A 24298-nucleotide genomic window follows, 5' to 3' on the forward strand; every position below is an offset into this window, starting at 1 on the left:
AAAAGTAGTTTTGCCTATGGTCCCTAGATATGTACTTCACCCTCCAAAAATGCCCGTCCACAACCTTCATAGCAGAAAAGTCTTCCCTTGAGTACCCAGAGCACTGAACCACCTGTAATTATGAGGAGGAAAAAGGCCCTGCTTCCCATACCCTTTCTTGTATTAAGGACATTGCAACGCAGACAAAGAACAAATACAGAAATTAATAAAAAGAAAAAGGTTTCTTATTCAATGAGACGTCATGGTCACACAGCAACAGTAACACACTAAAAATCAGTGTTAAAAACATCGCTGCAGTAAATAGGGCACAAAGAGAAATGAGAAAACACATCATCAAACATGTTTGAGCCAATAAAAAGAAGACAAGCAAACTCAAGTATCTGAAGGGAATCTAGCAGGTAAGATACTCTGATATAAGGTACAAAACTTTGGTAAATCTTGAAAATTAGCCCAAAGGATTAACCTATATGATTTATTATAATCTCAGAAATATCAGCAGGTCTGTGGAATAAAAATCATAATTACAGCATCAATTTAGTGAAAGTCATGTGTGCGTCTTAAGGCAAAACAGTTCTGAACAAATTGGTGTACAGCTCCTGTAATAGTTCATGTTAGACATCTGCCTTCTTATAATTACACAATTGCAGGCTCACAATCTACTACGAGCACACAGTTTTAAACACACTGATTATGCACAATTTGCACTGTGAGGAAGTGTTAACTACACTATGTTTCCATCCTACTTAGGTTCATAGGTAAGTACTTAGCTAGCTGCCCTTGAAGGCAATTTTAAGCCTAGACAAATTCCCTTTCAAAGGTGACAATCAAACCCTGTAACTTGTGACTGTAAAGTAAACCCCTCAACCATTATACCAACTCCCATACCAAATATATCCAGACATGAAATTAATGCTAAATTTGCATTCTGGGAAGGAAGTGGTGAAAACTGCACACAGACGACAGAGTGAATTGAATACATATACTAATAGTCCACTGTTGCAGTTCCTATAATGGGAGTAAGAAATAAGGAGGTGTTAACATAGGACGAATGGATGACCTTTTGTCTAACTTAAGCAAAAGACCTTAGAAAGGCCTTGGGCTGCCTTGTTTGAGTATTAGGCCAAGCATTTTTATTGATAAGTTTTTGGTTGTGTGACATTAAAACTTGACAATGCTTTTACTGTGCACTGTGACAAGGAGGGTTTGGGAGCTACAGATCTGGGTGGTCTCGCAATTCATTATAACACAGCCCTGGGTACAATAAGTACTTAAGGAATTCAAGTAAGTAAACAGATGATTTCCCTGTTTTCTAACTCTACTGGCAGCTTACAAGTTCACAAGAGTTTTACTCCTGGCTCTATTTCCTCAATACTTCAACTTATCTTGATTTTTTTATTTTGCCATATAAAAAATAAGTTCTAATTTTAGTTTCCTGAATTGTAGTGTTCACCTCAGACAGAAACAGCTTGTGGACTATACCTGAAAAGGTGGGATGATTCAGAAAAGATCACACAAAGAATGTTTGCATTTGAATACCTACTAGGCATGTAGGTAGTTTTGTGGGCAATCCTTGTGCAGACAAGACAGGAAATATGGTATCTGCATTCCTTACAAAATTCAGAGATAATCTGGCAATGCAGATCTAGTAAATGTTCAGGAAGCCAATGTGCACATGCACACTTGTAGTTTTCAGCATGCATCATTATTTCCTATGGTTAGCCAGTACAGGCTTGCTTTGCACATCTGTGTTTATTGTATTTTGTGCACAGGCTTAACTGTGGAAGTAAGAAAGTTAGAGATGGTCGGTTAGTTTGCAACTACTGTTCTAAGCTATGTACTTATTCAGTTACATAGCCTGTATTTTCATAGATGCACTAACAATGCATATCTCAGAGCAGTGCATGTGGCATTGATTTGGTCCATTTCTGAATCCTTCTCTTCTGCTAATTGTCACTACCACATACTGAGAGACAGACTGCAAATCCCCAGCAGATTGTACACTTGCCTTTAATGCCTAGATGATCATGAAGGCTGTGCATTCCCTTCCAGCAATATCCATTTAGATTCATATTCCAGCATTTTCTCTGGAATACAGGATTAAATTTGTGTTACATTCATGAAATGCCATCTTTTTGATGTGATGTTAAACAAATGTTCCATCTGCCCGAGTTGGTGATAGCTTGGGAGGATGCTAAGAAATCCATGGCAGGATACACAGCATTTTTAATTTAAATATCTTGACCACATATCTGGTGGTGCAGTGGTTAGCGTTGCCGCCTCACAGCAAGAGGTTCTCCGGTTTGATCCTCGGCTGGGGTGCCTTCTGTGCGGAGTCTGTATGTCCTGCCTGTGGTCGCGTGGGTTTCCTCCGGGTGCTCCGGTTTCCTCCCACATCCCACAGACATGCTGTAGGTGGATTGGACACTCTAAATTGGCCCTAGGTGTGAGTGTATGTGTGTGTGTGTATGTGTGTGTGTGTGTGTGTGTGTGTGTGTGTGTGTGTGTGTGTGTGTGTGTGTGTGTGTGTGTGTGTGTGTGTGTATGTGTGTGTGCGCCTTCTGTGACCCCTAACTGGGAAAAGCCGAAAGAAGAAGAAACAACACTTATCTATCCATAAGATAACTCTCAGAATATTACATTTTTTACTTTTTTCACTAATAATCTTTCCTCTTCTCTTACAGAATTCAAAGACTTTTATACAAATGTACCCCTTTATAATTTAACTACTCTTCATTACATATACCCATTTCATTTCTCCACTCACTCCTTCTTATCTTATACTTTATTATACCTCATCTCCCCATACTTCCCTTACCATATTACCACATGCACTATATCATTGTTCTCTCAGCTGTTACCACAAAATTCTTATTTAACCCTTCATATAAACCACGCACAGTATCTCACGGTTCTACTGCTCTAAATATTTCTATGACTATGTGTTTCTCTGTTTCATTCAACAAATGTGATAAATTATATTCTAACAATACATGACGTACTGTTTCATGTACCATATTCATTTATATTAAATTCTTTCTTCCTTCACTTTTTACATCATTTCTGCCTTGAAAGGCATCTTACAAAGAAAAAAATTATTCAGAACAAATCCCATAATGCTGACTCATATTTAATCATTTTTTCTTGCCATAACATTTTAACTTCACACCCAGTTTTGTCATTGATTTCACTGTAAAATACTGTGACATACCATTACCATTTCTTTGAATTCTGAACCTCTTCCCACATATATTCGTTCCAGAGCACCATTTTCCTCTTATATTCTAACCATTTCTCATTATTTTTTCCTTTTCTTTTAACCCCATTTCAGTCACCCTTCCACAATGATTTGATATCAACACATTTATTTCTTCTGTATCACAGTATACTATTTTAGCACTTTTCCCAACTGAAGAAAAGTTAAATATACAACAAGAATGATCATAGACCCATTTTCTCTTCTGTATATAAAACTTCCTTTATTATTGGGTTTAACCTCATAGCCCAAATGACTGAAAATATACCCAGCATTTACACTTCTAAACATGTGAGCAAACAATATACTGAAAAAATATCAACTTTTCTTCAATAAAACAGACATAATAAGGTGCACCTTCTTCTTTTTATTATAACTGAAAAGCCGTCCACATCTTTAATATATTTTGACTGTAGCAAAATCTCCATTCTGTCTCATTTTTACTGTACTTTTTAATAGCCCATCCAAAACATCTGATATTAACCCTAACACAAACCATTCTTCAACATTACTAAGATATTTCTATATATAAAGCCACCAATGGAATATCAACGCTTTCCTTTACCTTCCACTGCCTTCCTTTCATCAGTAGTTTAATTTTGGTAATAGCAGCATTCCTTAATACAGTAAAGTGTATGGGAATCATAAAACCAATATTGCATAACCCCTCCTTTCACCTCTATACATTTCCCCAACCAATAATTTACAACAGGTCTTATACTTGTATTATTTCATACAATTTTAATACATTTTCTAAATTTATTTCCACCGCCATTTACAGCTGGTAATTTTTTTTTTTTTTATTACTTCACAACTGAAGTGATCACAATGTTTTTTCACTAAAAAAAATCAAGGAACTAAAAAACTATGCTGACCATCTCAAAGCCTTGTCCCCTCTTCTCGGTATCATACTGGCCACTAAGAGCTGTCCTCTGCCTTGTGTACAGATCAACAGATCCTAACCTGTCAAACCTATTACACATCTGCAATCTAGTGGTATCCTAAATATCCTCTCAAGGGATCTCAATTTCTTTTGCTGTGTAAATAGAACATGTTCACAGACAATACATTTTCTATGGAACCACCTTCCAGTCCACATAAAGCAGAGTACTTCTCTTATTCTACTTAAATGCATTTTGGACAAAAGGATAGATAACAAATTTACCCTCAGTTTAACATCCATGTCCTTCTTGGATGGGGGCAATAAGTAAATGTCCTAAAATATCCCTATTTTGGATTATTCTTATGCAAAATATAAGGGCTAAAAATACCAATAGAATGTAAGGCTAGACTTCTTAAGTTCCCCACAGATCAACAGCCTAGTAAATACCTATGAACCCATTCTCCATGCTATCAAAATCCTCACTAATATTCTCCTGTAATTAATCTTCTTTCTTTAAGTTAATAAGGTCTGCCACTTCCCTTACCAACATTCATACATTCTGTAACCATTTTCCTTTCACTACACTATACACTTTTGGTTCTATTATTTTATTTAGATATTTTGAAAGTTTTGCTTGCAACACTTTGGTCAAAACATTTGTAATCTTTATTTGATAAACACAGAGATCTCCAATTATTTAATTTCCTCTTGCTTTCTTTTCTCCATATACATTTTGCCATACTAATACACATTCCTACATTCACTTTCTTTCCTTCCCATATTTCCTTCACAGTCTCTCAACAAACTTAATTGCTTAACTGGAATATCCTTTTAGAATTATATCTCATGCCACCTACCTATAACATTTCTTTTATCTCACCTATTATAATATTAGCATCTATTTTTTTATTAAATGTTCTCTCAAATGTTTCACAGACTGTCCTTCTAGATCACTGCATTTTTTCAAACATTTCTTGTAAATACTTTTCCACTCATATGAGCAAATGTTGTCGAGCCTTATAAAAAAATTATTATTGTTATTTTAAATGGTGTGATAACTGCTTATTCTCTGTTTATTACTTGAACATATGTGGTAGCATACTTACTCTTGTGCCACATGATTTTCTGAAACACCTATTCTTTTTTAGTATGACGTTGTAATGTAAACGTGCTATGTTTCTATCCTTATATATGTCTGTATCTGGATGCTTTCTCCCCAGGCCTCCACAAAAAATGGGTTCTTTTGACCCAGTCAGGCTATCCCAGTGTAAACAAATGTCAAATAAATAAATACATAAAATGAATAATATTCACTACCATACTTCAAAACTTACATAATACTTGTTTTACAGTATATCCTTTGTTACGAGAAGAGACATTGCTATTTCCTTCCATTTGCATTATACCTTACTTTTCATAACAATTCCTAATTCTTTTGCCACAATTTCCATACAATTTCCTCCCTACTTTAATACTTTTTTCCTCTCAGCTTTCTAATGCATCATGAAATTGTCTACATTACACCTAGAATTCTCTTTCCTGTCTTGTCTGTTTCTTCTGATATAGATACTGTGCTTTACTTTTTCCATACATGCCTCCCACAATGTATACCAGAATATCACATTAGCATGGTCTTGCCACAATACAGAAAATGGCCCTGCAATCCTCTTCCTTCTTCAAAATTTCTTCCTGCAGTTTAAACAAAACTTTACCAAACATATCACCTTCACTACTATTAGTACCTGTCCCACAAAATGATCAGAAAGACCTGGTAATATAGTTATTTGCCTATGTACTTCTAAATTCTTACTACACATAACAATCTACCCTAGTCTCAGTCCTTACATTTTTACATGCACTCATATGTAGACTCCTCAATATCCATCACTTCCATATCTCCTTTCTTTAGCATTTCTACTCTTTTATTCCTACTTATAGAATCCCTACCTCTTTTCTTAATTAATATTTAAACACTCCTGCCCAGATTATATAAATTTCTAATTTACTGAATAAATCTAATTTTATATATATATATATATATATATATATATATATATATATATATATATGTGTGTGTGTGTGTATATACACACACACACACACTGCATATCCTGTGATGCATTTTTTCATATAAACAATAATCAATATTCTCCCACCTTTACCACAGTCAGTCCTGTAACTATCCATTTAGCAGAATCTATTATATAAATTAAACTGCAATACCTGAACTCCCTTCTTTTCCAAATGACACATAATCCTCCCCACCATGATTCTAGTCTTTCCTTTCAAAGTGTTAAATAAACCTCATATCCTGTAAGAAATCAACATCACACCTTTGTTTTTCAATACACTGAACTACATTGTAAATTTTATATATATATATATATATATATATATATATACTTGCTAATACCCACATTTACTAAAAGCCCAGTAAAATTAGCTTTTGTCTTTTAAGTTTTCTTCCTTTTGGTCTATGCGTTCTTATTCTTTTATTCTTTATCCTATACTACACCCCACCTTGTTTTGTTCTTCCTTTTGTTCTGCCCATGACTGAAATGCTGAATATCAGTTATCTGATCTTAATTCTACTTCACTTCTTCCCCTCTCCACTTAACTTTATTTTCAAATTTTTCACTTTCCATACACTCTGCATTTTGAATTTCAGAACCCATCTTCTGTTCAGTATAAAATACTCCCTTCTTCCATTTCCTCTTAAGCAGTCAAACTAAAATGCCCCACCTTTATACATTTCTACACTTGAGTTTGCAATTAGACTTTGCATGTCCCACTTCTTCACATTGCTCTGATTTTCTTGTATGGCAGTTTTTCAAAACATACTATTTTTTCCATAAAAATAGCATTGTTTCAGTTGATCAGTATAAAATACTGTCCCTGTATCACTTTCAAGTCTCATAACTCTGGGTAAAAGAACACTCAGGTTATCTCTTATAAGCAGAGTAACATCTGCTTTTCCAACCTCTAATCATATTTCAACAGAGTCTATAACCTTTTCTACATAGTCTACAACATTGCAAACATTATAAAGTTCATGTTTTATGTCTTCCTTTACCAATGGAGATCAAAAGTGAGCAAACATCATTCTTTTCTTCTGAATAACTCAAAATTCTGTAATTGAAAGCTCACTCACAGCATTTTAGGCTGTCTGTTATTTACCTTAATATCATTCTACACATGACAGTTGAAATCTCAAAAGGAAACATTAAAGATGGTTTCTTATACAAACACATGACAGTTCTTAAAATCAGAAGCACATGACAGTTCTTAAAATCAGAAGCAATCAGACTCAAGGGTTTGATTACTTGTATCCAAAAAGAATGTCTAGCTGCTACATCTTTTAGGCAATTAATTCACACAAGATTATTTCTCCTGATCTGCTCTACTCACACAGCATAGGAACACTGTCATTCAATGCCTACATATATGACCAATTACAGCCCTTTCTGTATAATCTCCATACTTAACAGGTAGATACATGTTGCTACTTGTCAATGACGCACAAGTCTCTCTATCTCCACCTCTTTCCTTGACATCACCATGACCTACTTTAGGTGTGGACTGCTTCTTTAGGTTTGAGTGACTGGCGTCCTACCTTAAGGCAACCCACTCAGAACTCTTTGACACAGTCTAACCTTTCTCAGTCCTATAAGAATTTCAGTTTCTCAACAGACACAATGCAGCTTTTTCATTCTCCATCTCCACAGTCTCATTATCCATCACTTGAGTCAAAGTGAGGCAATTTTTCCAGTTCAGGTTCATTAAAGTTCCAGTAAAGTTTCAACCTGTTCCTCTAGTGCACTCTTTCATCACCTCACCACATCTCTGCTTGTGGCTACCATCTTGGAAACTCCCAAGAATTCAAGAGCAAAGGAATTTCCTTGTTGTTCTTGTCAAAATTCCCCTATCTGAATAAATATCATCTTATAGATTTGCTGCTTAGTGGGATTAATCTAGTCAAACAATGTAAGTAAATAAATAAATACCTACTTTACTAACTTTACTAATTCTACTAGTGAAACTCTACAGAGGAATTAAAATTGTTCTTCCTGTTTTCCTCATCATTCTTACGAGATAGGTTCCCTTTTCTCTGTGTTGTTGCAGTCGATTTCTCACCAAAAGCTTCACACTGGTTTCTTAGGAGGAAAGCTGAAAGACTCTGATGCAATATTTTTAACCGAACACCCATTTAGTCAGAGTTGCAACATTTCTCAGGAATTAGAGGTAACTAACATCTTTCAAACAGCTGCTACTAGTGTGGTTGCACACACACACACACACACACACACACACACACACACACACACACACACACACACACACACACACACCTAAAAACATAAGAGGTCTTTAGTCAGAAAATCTAACGTACTAAAAATGGAGAAGTTTTGATTTATTTGTTTACCAAGACTCTACTTTATTGTTCCATGGCTCATAAAATTCCTCAACAGCCATTTTATAATTTGCTATGCCATCAGCAGAATCCCTCTCTCTGTCCTTTATGTTTCACTGCCTATTTACACAGCTTCTCATATTTAGTCACTTTTGTATGCATACTGGATTCCAGGCTTCCAAACAGAAATATTACTCCTTAAGTTTCAAGTTTTATATCTGGGAAACTGAGTTACCCATAAAATTCTGAAGATTGTTCATAGAACCATTTACACAGAGCTGGAAGTTATAGCAAATCTGCTGGTAAACAAACTCAGTTCCAGTTTTATCGTCCACCTTCCCCTACTGGCCACCCCCAAGTAATACCATCTAATGTAACTCCCAAAACTATCACTAGGGAGGAGGTTCCAAGTAAGCTCTCTAAGGCTAAGAACACCACACTGATGGGCTACGATAACAACACAGGATGCTTCCTAAATAGTCTGAAGCATGACCTATCTGGACCTCTGAAGTCACTATTTAGCCACAGCTTCTAGGCAGGTTTTATTTCATGAGAACGGAGGACTACAATGGTCATTCCTCTGCACAAGGGTGGTCCATCAATGGACTCAGGGAACTACAGAAACATATGCCTGATTAGTCTCATATACAAACCCTTGGAAAGAGTTACTATGGATATGATTAATAATGAAATATAAAACATTCTGACACTGGATCCAAACCAGTTTAGCTTCATCAAAGGCAGAACATTCCTACTCAACCTGGAGGATTTCTTTGAAAAGATCAACAAAGCAATGTATCGGGGAAAAAACGGTGCATACTGTCTACCTTGACCTGGTTAAGGCCTTTGATACAATAACCTGCTTAGGCATTGTAAACAACTCATGGAATTAGGTATTAGCTCTTATGTTACATGCTGGATAGCCAGCTGGCTCTCAGATAGGAATTTAAGATAGGGGCAACCACCTCGACAAAGAGGCCTGTCACTAGTGGAGTTGCTCACAGCTCTGTATTGGGTAAGCTCCTTTCTGGTATTTCCTTCTCAGAAATTAATGCTGATGATAAAGGCCTCTGGATGACTCAGTCTGCAGATGACTGCAAACTAGGAGCAGTCGAGGAATCCCCCTAAGACACTAACACTCTAAAGGAAGGACTAACACAGACAAATTGGTGAAACAGTCACAGCTTAAAACTCATTGCCACGAAATGCATAATAGTACCCTTTGGGAAGTTGGCCACCATAGGAAACTACTTCACTGATAACACATCCCTAAGAGTGGACTCAGTAGTCAGGGATTTGGAGATATATGTGGACAGTAACCTAGCTGTTGATTGATATGTCTAAGGTAGTAAGGAAATCATTCTATGTTGCACAAATTATAAGCAAAGGCATAGCATCCAGGCTTAAGAAGGTCACTGTTCCTCTGTATATGGCCCTCATCAGACCCATCACTGAGTACAAAGCCCCTTTTGGTTTGTACCTGACCAGGTGCATGCAGCTAGTGGAACATTCACATAAATTCCTCATGGAAAGAATACAGGGTGTAAACAACATGTCCTATTGCAGATTGCCTCAAAGCCCTACCTCTATACTTGGTTTCCTACAGATTGTTGAGATTCGACCTGTGCCTGGCATACAATGCATCCTTTGATCCTACTCTGTTGGATGTTTTGCACATCAGCGAAACCAATAGCATCATAACTACTTGATCTAGAGACTTGAACCTTGCTTGCCATATAAACATAATATGTTGGAGGACCATGTATGTGTCTTACAGAACTCTCCTCCCCTGGGACAGGCTTCCCATCCATGTAAAGCAGAGGTCTTCCCGAAGGCTAATCACGCATAATCTGGATCAGCTGATGGGAAATTCACCCCAGGTTTAGCACCAAAGTGTGTGACAGAGAAGGTCTGTAAATAATACTCTAGCTTACACGTACCCTGTAAAATAACCTCTAAGCATCTAAAATAACTTGCAGAAAACATCTGGGATGCATGGCTAGGCTTATAAAGGTCCCAGTGGTTGTCAGCCTAGTATACACCTGTGAACTTATGTAAATGTGCATACTCTGTCTGCAAAGATGTTTTACTATCTTCTTCTCATTTCTACTTAATATTTATTACTGAAAATGAATAAAAGCCGGATCACTTCTTTTATACAAGTCTTTATCTCTCTCCCTATCAATCTCTCTTACTTAATTTTACTTAACTACATTACTGAAATTATTCTTTTACCACTGCAGCAAAGCAGAACTGACTGACAATACCTCATTGAATGTAAATATTCTCATCACTAAGCTAAAGGAGACATTTACCATTGAAATGCTAAAATTATCACCCATCACCTTTTTTGTGGAACAATCCTTATTTGGGTAATTATGCCCAGCAAAGAATGAGAAAATGGCAAACAAATTGATACAGTAGGAGAAACATTATTTTATAACCTTTATTTTAATACACAGGAATGTATAATACTATACCTAAAAAGTTAACGTGAGACAGACATACAGAGACAACTGAATTCTGTAATAATGAGAAGTTTATCTATCTATCTATCTAGTTATTGTTTGTTGACCAAGTTAGTCTCATTAGACTATTTATATTATTAGGAGAAATTTGGCCAGGGCATTGGGAAACTTCCAGTTCTTTTTTGATAACTTCCCTGGAATCTTTTACATCCATGTGAGTTACTACTACCTGAGACAGATGGGACCTCAGTTTAACATCTCATTTAAAGGATGGCAACACTCAGAACTGCAGCACTCTATAATGCTGCACTGCGTGTCAGCAACTTGAAAATTAATTCAGACACCTGCAGTGGATGCAGAAGTTAGACGCCTGGTGTTCTAGCACCAAAGGCGAGCGTGCTTTTAATCCACTGACACTGACATTGGTAATAAAATCAGAGAAAATCCTTTGCTTTGGATTAAGCTATCGTTCACTCTGCAAAATCTTAGATTTCAATAAAAAAGTCCCAGTTTGGGCACTTGAAAAGGCTGTCTGCACTGGAAACATTTCTAAATGGAACTTGACTGTCAGGGCAATTACCAAATAGTAAAGAACATAAAGGTGATTTACCTTACATTCTCAACTGCTTAAATACTTTCCAGTATGAATTTGTAATATGGCAGTTGTACTTGTTTATAAATGGTCCTGATTTCACAGTCATTCTATGCACTGGCTTTCCATTTGCTTGGATATGCAGTCCTTTTCTGTTCTACTGGCATGACCTTGAAATTGTAGCTCTACTAATATATGGGAAGGCAGACCTGCATCCCTAATTAGTTTCTACTGATGTTAATAAAGGTCAAAAGACTAAGACTCAGTGAAATGAAAGCAAATGAATCATGAGTACTTGGCAAAATTACATACCCATGAATTCCCAAATTCTTCATCCCAGCCGTGTGAAATAACTTAATCTCTGAGAATCCAAGCAAATGATTTTGCACACAGTGGAAAGAAACCATCATTTAAAGTAAAGCAAACAGTGGGTAAGTGACTGGTAAGAAAGTGTGAAACATTCACCTTACCCTGGGGAAGATAGCAGCAAGAGAGCACAGTGTAAGGATCAGCAGCAACACCTCTCCGATGACAAAGGTAACATAGTTTGCTATCAGACTGGAAAGGAAAAAAGAAAGTGGATTCAGTAAAATACATACAGCTGTTTACATTCTAAAGAGAAGAAGGGCGTCAACAGTGTCCCAACATTCCTGTCATATTCAGTAATGTCTGTGGTTTGGAGCATGCATTTTCTGTCACACACCATCTGTAAGTGCAGGTTTAAATCTCAAACTTGTGCAGCTTTACCCCACTTAGCATGCACTAATGTTTGTCAGGGTTCAACAAGGCTTCAAAATGTCAGTATGAAAAATCAGGCAGAGACTGCCTACCTACAAAATCAAAAAGGTTGGATGGAATATTATTATTGTTTATATAGCTTTTTAAATCTTAAAATTGCCTGCAGTGATCAAGGTCCCTTATTCAAAAGAAAGTAAGTTAAAAGCTCCAATTACCTCTTTGAATAATAAAAAAGGAGAGAAAAACAGTGGTGTCCACTTGGAAATGTCCATGCATTCAGCTGTCCCAGTCTAGTCATGATATTTGTGAACTCTATGCCCTAGAATGCCCATTTTAGAACATGCTGGATGTTAGACCAGAGATTTAGGGTATCTGTGCACTGAGCATGCAGTGAGGGTTATCAGCCATGAATCACAGAGTCTGCCATCAAGTCTGAAAGAACACAAGCCTCAACTCTGAAGAAATGTACTGTTCTCAGCAAAAAGTAATACCTTTATATCAATGTCAAACATATGGAATTGATTCTTTAGTTATGCATCACGTGCTCTTTATTTAAGTCTATACTCAGAACCCAACAGTTACTGTCACACTCTGCACAAAGTCAGGTTAGGGAAGTTATCATATTCATACCAAACGTGAACGTGTGCATGTACATTACATATCAAAGCACATCACAATTAGCAGTTTCCTGAGATTCTGTCTTACAAATTCTGCTAGTTCCCAGAAAACAAGATAGCTTAATAAAGTTAAACCAGGTGAACTTTCTTGAAGAATGCTGTATAGCTTTGAAACAGGACACACACACACACAAGCAAGACGTGCTACACTGCAATAAGGTACCCCCATCCCAATACTTCCGTATAACAGACCGTTTCTTTAAATGGTAAGCTGTAATCGTATCACCCTTTATCTGAGGTAAATTATCACAATACACAATAGCATTACCACAAACTGTGACTGTATGCTTTTGGAATCCCTAAGAACACAGTACTCACTTGTGATATGTGATTTAGCAAATGCGGTTCATGACTTCTTGTCAAGGATCTTTCTTTTAAATTCTTGCCTAAAGTGCATTAAAGGAACGAGGACTCAAATACTAAACATGTATCTTAGGATGATTCTAAACTGTCGAACCTGGCCTAAAAAGTTAAGAAATATTCTTACAATAATACATCCCTAGGCAGTTTAATTCTATAACTGTGATGCAGAGTGGATCACAAAAAGATCTTTTCTCCCAGTGCTATTGATATCCTCTCTCTATGTTCCCTTATCTGCTATTCCTGAAATTTGGTTGGAGTTTTAAATTTGCCAATGCCATTACAGCATCACATTTAAAAGCTTCACCTTGCCAGTCTGTACACAATACTGTAGTTAAATATTATAGTGTAGCCTAGTTCTCATAATTCACACATCCATTCTGTAAAATTCCTTTGCCCTAATTCAAGCCTATTCCAGTGGCGGCTGGTGACTTCAAATCAAAGGGGGGCTGCAGGAGACAGCTGAATGGGTGGGGTCAATGGGAACGGGTGCAGCCAAATTGAAAGGGGAGGAGCTATGCTCAAAACCACAAAAACTAACTTTAATTAAATAAGCTGCCCTGGGTGCCAAACTGTCATCATGAGAGTCCAATCAAGGCAAAATGAAGTGTAGAAGAATAAAAATATTTCAATGCATTGGCTGCATGACATCTTATTTAATATCTAGATGGAAAGAAAAAAGGTTGTGAGGCATGAAAAAGTAAATTACTTTTTAAATACATTACTGGAATGCCAGTCAAAATCAAGAATAAGAAAAACAAGAAGCACTCAACTCAAACCACTTCTCCTTGCACTCAGCTTTATTAAAGTACCAAGTAATATGCTGAAAGTAGAAATCTCTGTGATGCCCCCACTTGTAAAAATGTTTCTTATCCAAAAAAGACCTGCTGCCTGAGAACTATCTACTTGTTTCATGGGGAAAACATGATCAAAGTAAAAAATGAAAAGCAAACAAGTTCAAGATACATTGCTTAAAGGATTACTGTACAGGTTATGGACCACACATGATTGGCATTCTGTTTAGTTTACGGGTAAAAGCCTGCAGAGATGACTGGAAGTCTCCAACAAGTGTAATGAGCTTCTTAAAATAATGTAATCCTGTCCTTTATTACAAATACTGTCATATGCATTTCAATACCCAAGGCTTATACATTATTTAGGTAAGTATTCTCTGTATGGCAACAACAGAAAGGCGTTCAATGTTGGCAATGTTTTAACAGTATGCTTATTAAAGCTTACTTGTATCTTACAATCTCAGACAAGCTTACCTCATGGTCATTAAAGCATTGCTACTTAAACACAGAGCATAGGGCACTTTCTGAGTAATAAGCATAAATCATCAGTACAAAAATATGACAGAAACCAGACCATTCTGCAAAATCAAGGACAGATGAAAAGCCACTGTAGTATTTGTGTCTACCTTGGATGGGGGGATACTCTGCACATTTACACTGCATAACTACTCCTTGCCTTGCTTGGACACATCCAAGGTCACTACATGGGAGAGTGGGGTGCAACAAGTATGTCACAATTTGAAATGTCTCTGGCTGACTGTGATGGCCCTGACACATTTGCCATACCTCTCAACGTCAGAGCAAGAAATCTGGACAAAGCCATATATAGAAATGGGACAAAGGCCCAAAAATAAGGACAATTTTTAAATATTGCTCTTATAAACTTAGAAAGATAGAATAGGTCTTGCATTAGTATGCATTTTCTGAAGGGTATGAAATCTGAAACTCAAATGTCTGTCATTATTTCCTAACTTCAGTCTTTAATGATTTGTCACTAAACTGCCAAAAAAAAAACACAATCTTGTGAAATATGGACCAACAATGTGATGGAAAAATATAAAATAGCCACACAATACAGCTGAGAACCTGTCAAAGAAGGGATACTTTAATATTAGTATTGCTAACTTGAGCAGCTGACAAAATAAAAGAATCTACGTGCATTTCTGAAATAAAAGTAATCTATAACTCTGATTACTACAGTTATTTCTTAATTGCAAACCCTCTATGTTTTCTTCCAAAATTGCTATTTTGCAGAGGGATTATTAGGGGGAAGAGCAACATTTTGAGCCAAAAATCTGGGACAGTTGAGAGGTTTGGCTATGCCTAATTCTATAAAGCAATTTATTTGCATGTAGCTCTCAACCTGTTAATGCAATAAATCTGGATAAGGCCAATTATATTGGGGGAACATATAAACAGTACTAAAAATTGCTCTTGTATAAACTGAAACAGTTGATAGAATAACAGGTCTTACTTTAGCATGCATTTTTCTGAAGGTTATGAAGTCTGAAACTCAGTGTGTCATTATTTAGTGACTTAATTCCTAAATGATTTGCCAGAAAACCACAAATTTTATGAGGAACAAACCAAAAATAAGAAGCAAAAATCTATTCATTCTTTGAAAATCTGGACAGTTGGGAGGTAGAGTTCAGCTGGGGCTGTCTTTGAGTTTGCCGCCCTTCCCCCTCACAAAATCATGGTCAAATGGAGCCTCACCCCTGCAGCCATTCCAATGATCCATTACTTGGCTATTTCACTCCATTTACCATAAACACTAATGTGCATACTGCTTTACTTTTATGAAAGTTTTATTTTGCATTTTACAGCACAAACACTACGACATCTGCTAAACAAAGCAATGCAGTCTCACAATGAAAACAGACTTGGCATTAAAACTTCTCTGCCCTTGAAACTCACATTATTGAAACAGCATTGAAACCCACATTCAAAGAAAATACATTTTGCCAGTGGCAGATAAAGATTAATTTTGGGCTGTTTTCAAATCATAGGCCCCTTGTACATGAAACATACATGTGCTCTTTGATACACCTTCCTGATTGTACTCAATTATATTCCTTGTACAATACAGTACAATTGTTAGAGGGTGCTTTAAATGTATTGTTTTGAACATTTTTCCAGTAAACAATGAAACAAAACGCATGCACCAATAATGACAAAACTGCCCAATTCAGAACATTTTTCCAGTAAACAATGAAACAAAATGCATGCACCCATAATGACAAAACTGCCCAGTTCAGAACATTTCCATCATAAAAGTCTACTCAAACTTCTACAGTCCATCATTATCAGTAAATATGCACAATTCTACAGTCCAACATATCAGTAAATATGCACAATTCTACAGTCCGCCATTATTAGTAAATATGCACAATCTCAGAAGAAGTAAAAGTCATCTAAATAATTCCACATTAAAGAAATCTGTAACTAATGAAGAGGTTGCTGCCAGCAAACACCTATATATTTCATGGTTTTATCGAAAAATAAAGTGTCTGTTGCCCCTGAGGAATAAATTGCCTATATTACATTAAAAAAAAGAATAAGCTAGTAATATTGCAATAGGAAATGGATGGCAAACTGATAACAGGCTCATAGTTAGTATCTTCGCCAAGGAGGACATTCTCAGTACGGCAGCATCCACTCCTTGTGGGAGTAGAACCCACAGCCTTCTGCATCAAAAGCAAGTACACAACCTGTTGCGATATTAACAATGCAAGCAGACTCAGCATAAGCAGCACTAAACTTCTCTTCCCCTGCAGCTCTCAGCTCCTTGTAAAATCTACTCAATACCCAACTGCATCTCAACTTCGCAGCACAAGAAATCTGGAAAAAGCCAACATTTATTGTGGGGCGGGGGGGTCAAAAGCCCAAAAAACAGGGACACATTAAACATTGCTTGTATAATCTTGGAAAGTTGCTAGAATAAAATGCTGTTTTATCACCATACATTTTACTGCCAAGGTCCCTGTGCAAAACAGTCAGAGCAACATAACACTACACCACATCAGCTGCTTTGTGAAAGACAGGAAGACTGAAACTTAAATGGCTATCATTTAGTTAATTCAGTTCTCACCATAGCTGTCAACCTCTTAGCACAAAACACCTGGACAAACCCAGTAATGAGGGAATACAGCCCTCAAACATATTCAGTGAATACAGTTCTTGCCATAGCTGTCAACCTCAGCACAAAAAACCTGGATGAAGCCAATAAAGGGGGAATACAGTCCCAAAAATAGGGACACATTTCAAATATTCATCTTATAAACTTAGAAAATTGCTAGAATAAAAGGTTGTGTTACTATGTATTTTCTGAAGAATATGAAGTCTGAAATTTAAATGCCTGTCAATTTTACTTCTGACGGAACAAAAACAATTTTCAGCAGAGGCCCAGGGAAAAATACTGCAGACATGTCTTTGTAAAATGGCAGGACACCAGAGCAAATCCACACAAAATCAGGGAGGAGATGCAGACTCCACACAGAAGGCATCCCAGCCAAGAATCAAGCCAGAAAACCTATAGCTGTGAGGCAACAATGCTACCACTGCATCATCAAATATTTAAGGAATTAAACATTCAGAAACCTGAAGTCTGAAATTCAAATGCCTGTCAATTTTATTTAACATTAGTTAACCAGGATAGTCTGACTTGGAACAAAAAAAATATTTTCAGCAGAGGCCCAGGAAGAAATAATGCAGACATGTCTTTGAAACATAGGAGGACACAAAAGCAAACCCACACAAACACAGGGAGAAGATGCAGACCCTATACAGACGGCACCCCAAACAAGAATCAAGCCTGAGAACCTGCAGCTTTGAGGCAACAATGCTACCACTGCACCATCAAATATCTAAGCATTTAAACATTTAGAAACCACAGATATTATGAGGAACAGAACAGATCAAATATGAGGCAAAAATCTGCACATTTTTTACAAATGGTGGTGGGTAGGGAATTCAGGCCCTTAACACCTGCATACAAGGTACAGGGTTCAAGCCTGAGGTATTTATTTATTTTATTTATTTATTTTACATTTGTTGACCGGGCTAGTCTAACTGGATATATGTCCATTTTCAGTAGAGGCCGGGGAGAAAAGCTCCAACCAGTTACAGAGACAAATGTGTAATATTACAGTAGACATATTCACAATATAAATTAGTAACATACATTAAAAGTGACACGAGATAAAAATACTTTGTTAAAAACCCTAAAGAAAGTAGATGTGTTTATTTATTTTTTTATTTTTTTATTTTTTTTTTAGAAGATGAGGGAATGTAAGATTAGGGGGTGGATGCTACAGTAGAAAGAGCATTAGGAACCAAATTGTGTTGTAAATGTTTGTATATTGGGTGTAATCAGTCAGGGTTGGAGCAGGGACAAAGCCAGTGGTTCTTTAGATATCCTTTAAGATGATTTTTGAATAGTTGAGTGGAAGCAAGTGAGGTAAGTTCAGTTGGAAGTTGATTCCAACTTTTTCCCACTGTGTTAGTGAAGAGCGAGTCCCCTGCTTTGTTGTTTGATTTGACAGTAGACACTAGGAGTTTGTTTGCTGAGCGAAGTGTAGAGAGATTTTTTGTAGGGGGTGATCAAATTAGTGAGGATTGGTGTATTATTGGGGTGATAGAGGATTTTTTGGGTTATAGCAAGTTGCTGATAGAGAAGCTTATTATGCAGTTCAAGCCATCCCAGTTGTTTGAAGTTTTGGCAATGGTGAGTTCTATAGGGGGAACAGGTAGCAAATCTAGCTATGTTATTATAACAGGTGGACAGTTTATTAATGTTATTTCTAGATAGATTAGTATAAATTGGAGAAGCATGAAAGAGGGTAGAGGAAAGGTGGGTCTGAGCAAGAGTAAGTCTTGCTGGGGGGGTGAGGAAGAGTTTGATTTTATAGAGTGATCCTAATTTTTTGTTGACAGTTTTTATTGTTGAGTTAATATGGTCGTCAAAGCTAAGGGTGTTGTCAATTGTAACTCCCAGTAAGCGGGTTGTGGTGTCAGGGACTATATTAGTGCCACTGTTGGAGGTTACTATGAAGTTTGGGGGAGTTGACTTAGCGGTAGGAGCAAAGAGTAGTAGTTTTGTTTTTTTGGGGTTCAGAAGGAGGCGGTGTTGCATGAACCACTTTTCAACACTGTTTAATACTGTTTGGGTCTGGAGTTGGAGAGAGTTTATGGATTTGGCAGTGCAAATTAATGTTCAGTCATCTGCATATTGGATGCAAGTGGCTTGTGGAATATTGGTATGTAGGTTGTTAATAAATAGTGAGAAGAGAAGAGGACCTAAAATAGAGCCTTGAGGTACTCCTATGTTCACAGGGAGGGAAGAAGAGAGAGTATTATTCCAAAGGACTGCCTGCTGTCTGTTTTCAAGATAGGATTTAAACCAAAGAATTGATTGTGAGTCAAGTGAATGGGCTTTCAGGGTTTCAATGAGTAAGTTGCGGTTCACCATGTCGAAGGCCTTTGAAAGGTCTATAAATAGAGCAGAAGAGAAAGTATTGTTGTTATGATTTTCGTTAAAAGAGTTAGCAAAGGATAGTAGGGCGGTTGTTGTGCTGTGGAATGGTCTAAAACCATGTTGGCAGTTGGCAAGTAGATTATTATGGATAAGGTGGTTTAGTAGTTATTTGTGTATACATTTTTCCATTATTTTAGCAATTGGTGAGAGTAAGGCTATTGGCCTAAAATTTGATAGTTCAGTAGATGTGCCACCTTTGTGTAGGGGGATGATATGGGAAACTTTCCATATGGATGGGATTTTACTTTCAGAGATAGTTCTGTTTATAAGGATGGAGATGGGGTAGGCAATGGATTTAGCTGCTAGTTGCAGGAATTCTGCTGGAAGGCAATCAGCAGAAGGGTCTAAGTTTTTGGAGGAGTTTAGAAATGATGGATGTAGGAACAGGTTGTATATGAAAAGTGGGAATTGTAGGATTAGGGTTGTTTAGAGGTGATGTGGTGTTAGGAGGTATTGAGTTGGCAAGGGTTAGAATGGCTTCAGTAAAGTAGTTATTGAAAGCATTTGGAATCAGGTTGGGGTTATTTTGGAATCCAGAAGGTGAAGGAGTTTTACAGTGTCCTGGCGGTAGCAGTTTGTTAATGCCTGACCAGCATTTTTGAGGTTGTGCTTTATGGGTTTGAAGGAGTTGAAAGTAATAGTCTTTTTTGCCTCTGAGAATGTCTTTCTTGGTGGCATTTCTTAGCTGTTTGAAGTGAAGTGGGCGGCACAGTGGTGCAGCGGTTAACGTTGTCGCCTCACAGCAAGAGGTTCTCCGGTTCGATTCTCGGCTGGGGTGCCTTCTGTGTGGAGTTTGCATGTTCTCCCTGTGTTCGCGTGGGTTTCCTCCGGGTACTCCGGTTTCCTCCCACATTCCAAAGACATGCATCTGGAGCATTTCTCCCCGGGCCTTCGCTGAAAACAGGCTCTGTGGAACTTAGTCGGACTTTCCCGGTCAACAAATGATAAATAAATAAATAATAAAAATAAAAAGATGATCAGTTGGACTTTTTGAGGTTCTCCATTTGTTCCAAATTTTATTTTTGTGGAGGATCTTTTGCCTAGTTTCTTTTGTTAGCCAGGTGGCAATTTTGGACTTTCGGCGGGAGGATCGAAGTGGGGCATGGGAGTCTAGGATTTGAAGAAATTTTGTATTGAAAAAGGTCACTGCTTCATTTAGTTCAAGATTTAGCAAGGGAGACCAATCACATGCTTTGAGTTCATTTTGGAAGGACTGAGGAATGAAGAAACATTTGGAGCGGTGGGTTATAATATTATAAAAATTTGGGCAATGGGTTTTATCCCTAATAACATAGGTTATCATGTGGTCACTAATATCATCTGAAGGGTTCCTGAATTGTAGGTATTATGATGGCTATTGTGAAGGATCCAGTCTAAGGTGGCTGCTTTATTGCTTGGTTTATGGATTCTGGTAGGAGTGGTAATAATTTGAGAGAATCCATGAAGATTTATGCGATTGGTAGGATTGGGCAGACAGCAGGTTATCCAGTTTATATTAAAGTCAACTAGAACAATGGTTTCTTGAGGTAGTTGTGTGGAGAGGTGATTAAGTATGTTTTCAAGAGTATTTATATTGTTTCCTGGGGGGAGATATATGCAGATAACATAAATGGATTTGGAATTGTTAATTTCTAGCTTGGCAGTTAGGATTTCTGTATTGTGCGTAATTGGTAGTTGCATGTCAAAGGTGCTAACTTGGAGTCCTGATTTGTACAGAATGGCTACTCCACCATCTTTTTTGATTTTACGGTCATTTCTAAGGATATCGTACCCTGGAGGGATAATTTCCTGGTCAAGGGTAGTGGGTTTTAGCCATGTCTCTGTGATGCAGAGTATGTCAAAGGAATGAGTTTGTAAGAGTGCGTGAAGGTAGGTAATTTTATTATTAATGCTACGGATGTTAAGGTGTGCTATCAGAAGGGAGTTTGATGATCTATTAATAGTAGTATTAATAGGTGTTGATGAGTTATTTGATAGATCGAATATATTAGTATTAGGACCGGGGTTAGGATGAATACCGCCGGCTAATAGAGGGTGTTTCTGAGGATATTGGATCCACTTAACAATTTTGTAGATATTGAGAATGGATCTTTTAACATGGGAGTAGGTTATAGTTGATCTGTGGTATTTAGGAAGTAGGTATGTGGAGGTACTGGTTATATTACTATGTTTGTAAGTATAACTTAGGAAAATAGGGAGAGTTTGTTGGTAGGGATAGTGTTCTAGAAAGGAGAATTGTTCAAGGGAGGTTAGAGTGTAAGGTATGGAGAGAGCTACAAGAGTTGAAGTTATGAGTAGAAGGTAAGAATAAATTGATTTATGTTTTGGATCCATAGGTAGAATATAGATGTGGTAGTAGTCAGTGGAGAGAGAGATAAAATATGGAAGTATGAGGGAAGGCGGTAAAAATGGTGTGAAAGTATAGGGGAAGGAGGAGAAGGAGTGAGTAGAAAGTTTTATGAGGTGGTTTGGGTGAGATCAGGGTTAATAAAGATAGGTAAAAGGAGGTTGTACAGGTATTGCTATACTGAGAAGTGGTTCTATGCTGAGAATGAAGGGAAAGATTTTGGCAATTATCTTAATAATAAATTAGCTAGGATGTTGTTAGAGTAGGGGTGTGGCTGAGAATTGATAAGTGATTGTGATAGGGGGAAGAAACAGGAAGGGGTGTGGTAATGGAAGTATAAATGTAGAAGCACTGGGGGTGGGTGGGAATTGGGGGTAGGGGAGTGGAGTGAGCCCATAGGGCGAACAGAGCGGGTTACAGCAGGTTAGTAAAAGTTTCCTGGAGTCAATCAGTGAGGAGGAAGAAAGGCAAGCGGCTAATGCAATAGTCACAGGTAAGTAATGAGTGACCTCTGTAGTTCAAGTGACTAAAGAAAAGGGGAGATGGGATGAAAGATAAAGCGAATAGAGTGGATGGAGAAAGAGAAGAAAGGCTAAAGGGATAGAGAGGAGGTCCTAAAGGGAGTGAGAAAATAGTTTGGAGGGTAAGCAAAAGGTAGGATGAGAAAAAAGAGAAACCAGGTAGGGAAGTAGTACAAATTAAATTAGGAATGCTGGAGGAAAGGCAATAGAGTATAAGTTGACAAACAGTGCCCTCTAGTGGTCAGGGAACAGAATGCAGGTTAAGTGAGAAGATGTCGTAGCTAAAGGTGCCTCAGGTAGATAAGTCAGGGAGAGGAATACACTGCAGGTACAAAAACAGGTAGGGGTCTGGCTGCTGGTTATCTGACTCAGTGCCTTAAAAATTAAATCAAGCTGGGTAGGAGATATCTAGAAGGTTAGACAAGGCTGAAATATTAGTTACAGTGAGGATATATCTAAGTACACTTTAATGTTATGGACCAGGGAGGAAACATACTCTTTTTGTCTGATTAATTCAGGAAGGAATTATAGTTGGAGTCAGCAGAGTAGGATGACCTCTCATTGGGATGGCTTGAAGGTAGATTTTAACAGGAACCTTTAAGACCACGCGGGTCCTTTCCTGCCGTGTAGGGGGGTCAAGCTAGGCAGAAATGAAAGATACAATAGACATTAGGAGTGAGGGCAGCAAAACAGTACTAGCAAATCCCTACATTTGAAGGGAGACAAGCAGACTCTAAAGTAACAGTATTACGTTAGCTCAGTAAACAATCATAAGGCATTAACAAAGGCTACCAAGACATAAGTTTAGCAGTCATAAATCAACAAATACAGGAACAGTTGATGAGATGCTCTTTAGCATAACATATTAAATCAAGGTAATCCGGAGAAAACAATATCAGCTCACTTCTGTCAGGAAATCAGAGTACATATACAATTTCCTACTGAAGAAAAATCACATTAGGCACCGTAGGTTGTACAAAACATTTGTAAAACATGACTGAATAAATCTGCCTAGTATTGTTAGGGAAACCGATACAGTGATTAGAATAATACCCACTGAGTGGATATCCCCAGAAGACAAATAAGAAGCAGTTCATATAATTAACATTGACAGCTTTTAGAAAATAGCCCAAAACAATCTAGTACAGTTCAGGAGATAGACTACTACTAGGGGCACATGGGCATGCAAAAAGTACTGAGCAAGTCACCTAGGTGGTTTACAGGTGACGACCACTATGCATGCGATTCCCACGGGGATAAATCAAAGATAGAGTATTTAATCACAGTTGGCATATGTGTAAGGCAGCTAACAAGATTGGGGGGGATAAATAACTACATTTGAAGGAAGGTGCGGGAGCCCAAAACTGCAAGTGTATCTCAAGATAGGACAAAACGCTCTCTCAGAAGGGTGTAGGTAGAGCGAGTTCACCCAGACGCTTGAAGCACAGTATGGAGAGTGAACCTTAGCGTAGGATAAAACAACTCTTTCCCAAAGGGGTCTTATCAGAAGAAAAAGAATGAAGCGTGAAAAGTAGGGCTTATACCGCTAATGTTAAAGCGCTGACCTAGAGCGGGATACCCCGGCATAATCCGCTCATACAGGTGTGCGTACTTAGGGGAGGTAGCCCTGGCAGCTAAGAGACTGCACGGGAAATAAATTGAAACCTGAAAGAAGGGTATAGTGCTCTTTTGAAGGAGCGTGCTATGGTAAGGTTACC

The 24298-nt window shown here is 37.6% G+C and overlaps 1 protein-coding gene across 1 annotated transcript in view; it reads right to left on the reverse strand.

Moving 5' to 3' along the window:
* Positions 1–24298, reverse strand: part of ADCY3 (adenylate cyclase 3) — a 2166879-nt gene that overhangs the window by 641409 nt on the left and 1501172 nt on the right. The window contains exon 11 of the mRNA XM_044062394.1: positions 12078–12165. Within this exon, the coding sequence (XP_043918329.1) occupies positions 12078–12165 (88 nt within the window). The remainder of the gene's footprint in view (positions 1–12077; positions 12166–24298) is intronic.

This window comes from Protopterus annectens, chromosome 2.part1, assembly GCF_019279795.1.
Source record: "Protopterus annectens isolate FY-2018-M chromosome 2.part1, PAN1.0, whole genome shotgun sequence".
Lineage (NCBI taxonomy): Eukaryota > Metazoa > Chordata > Ceratodontiformes > Protopteridae > Protopterus > Protopterus annectens.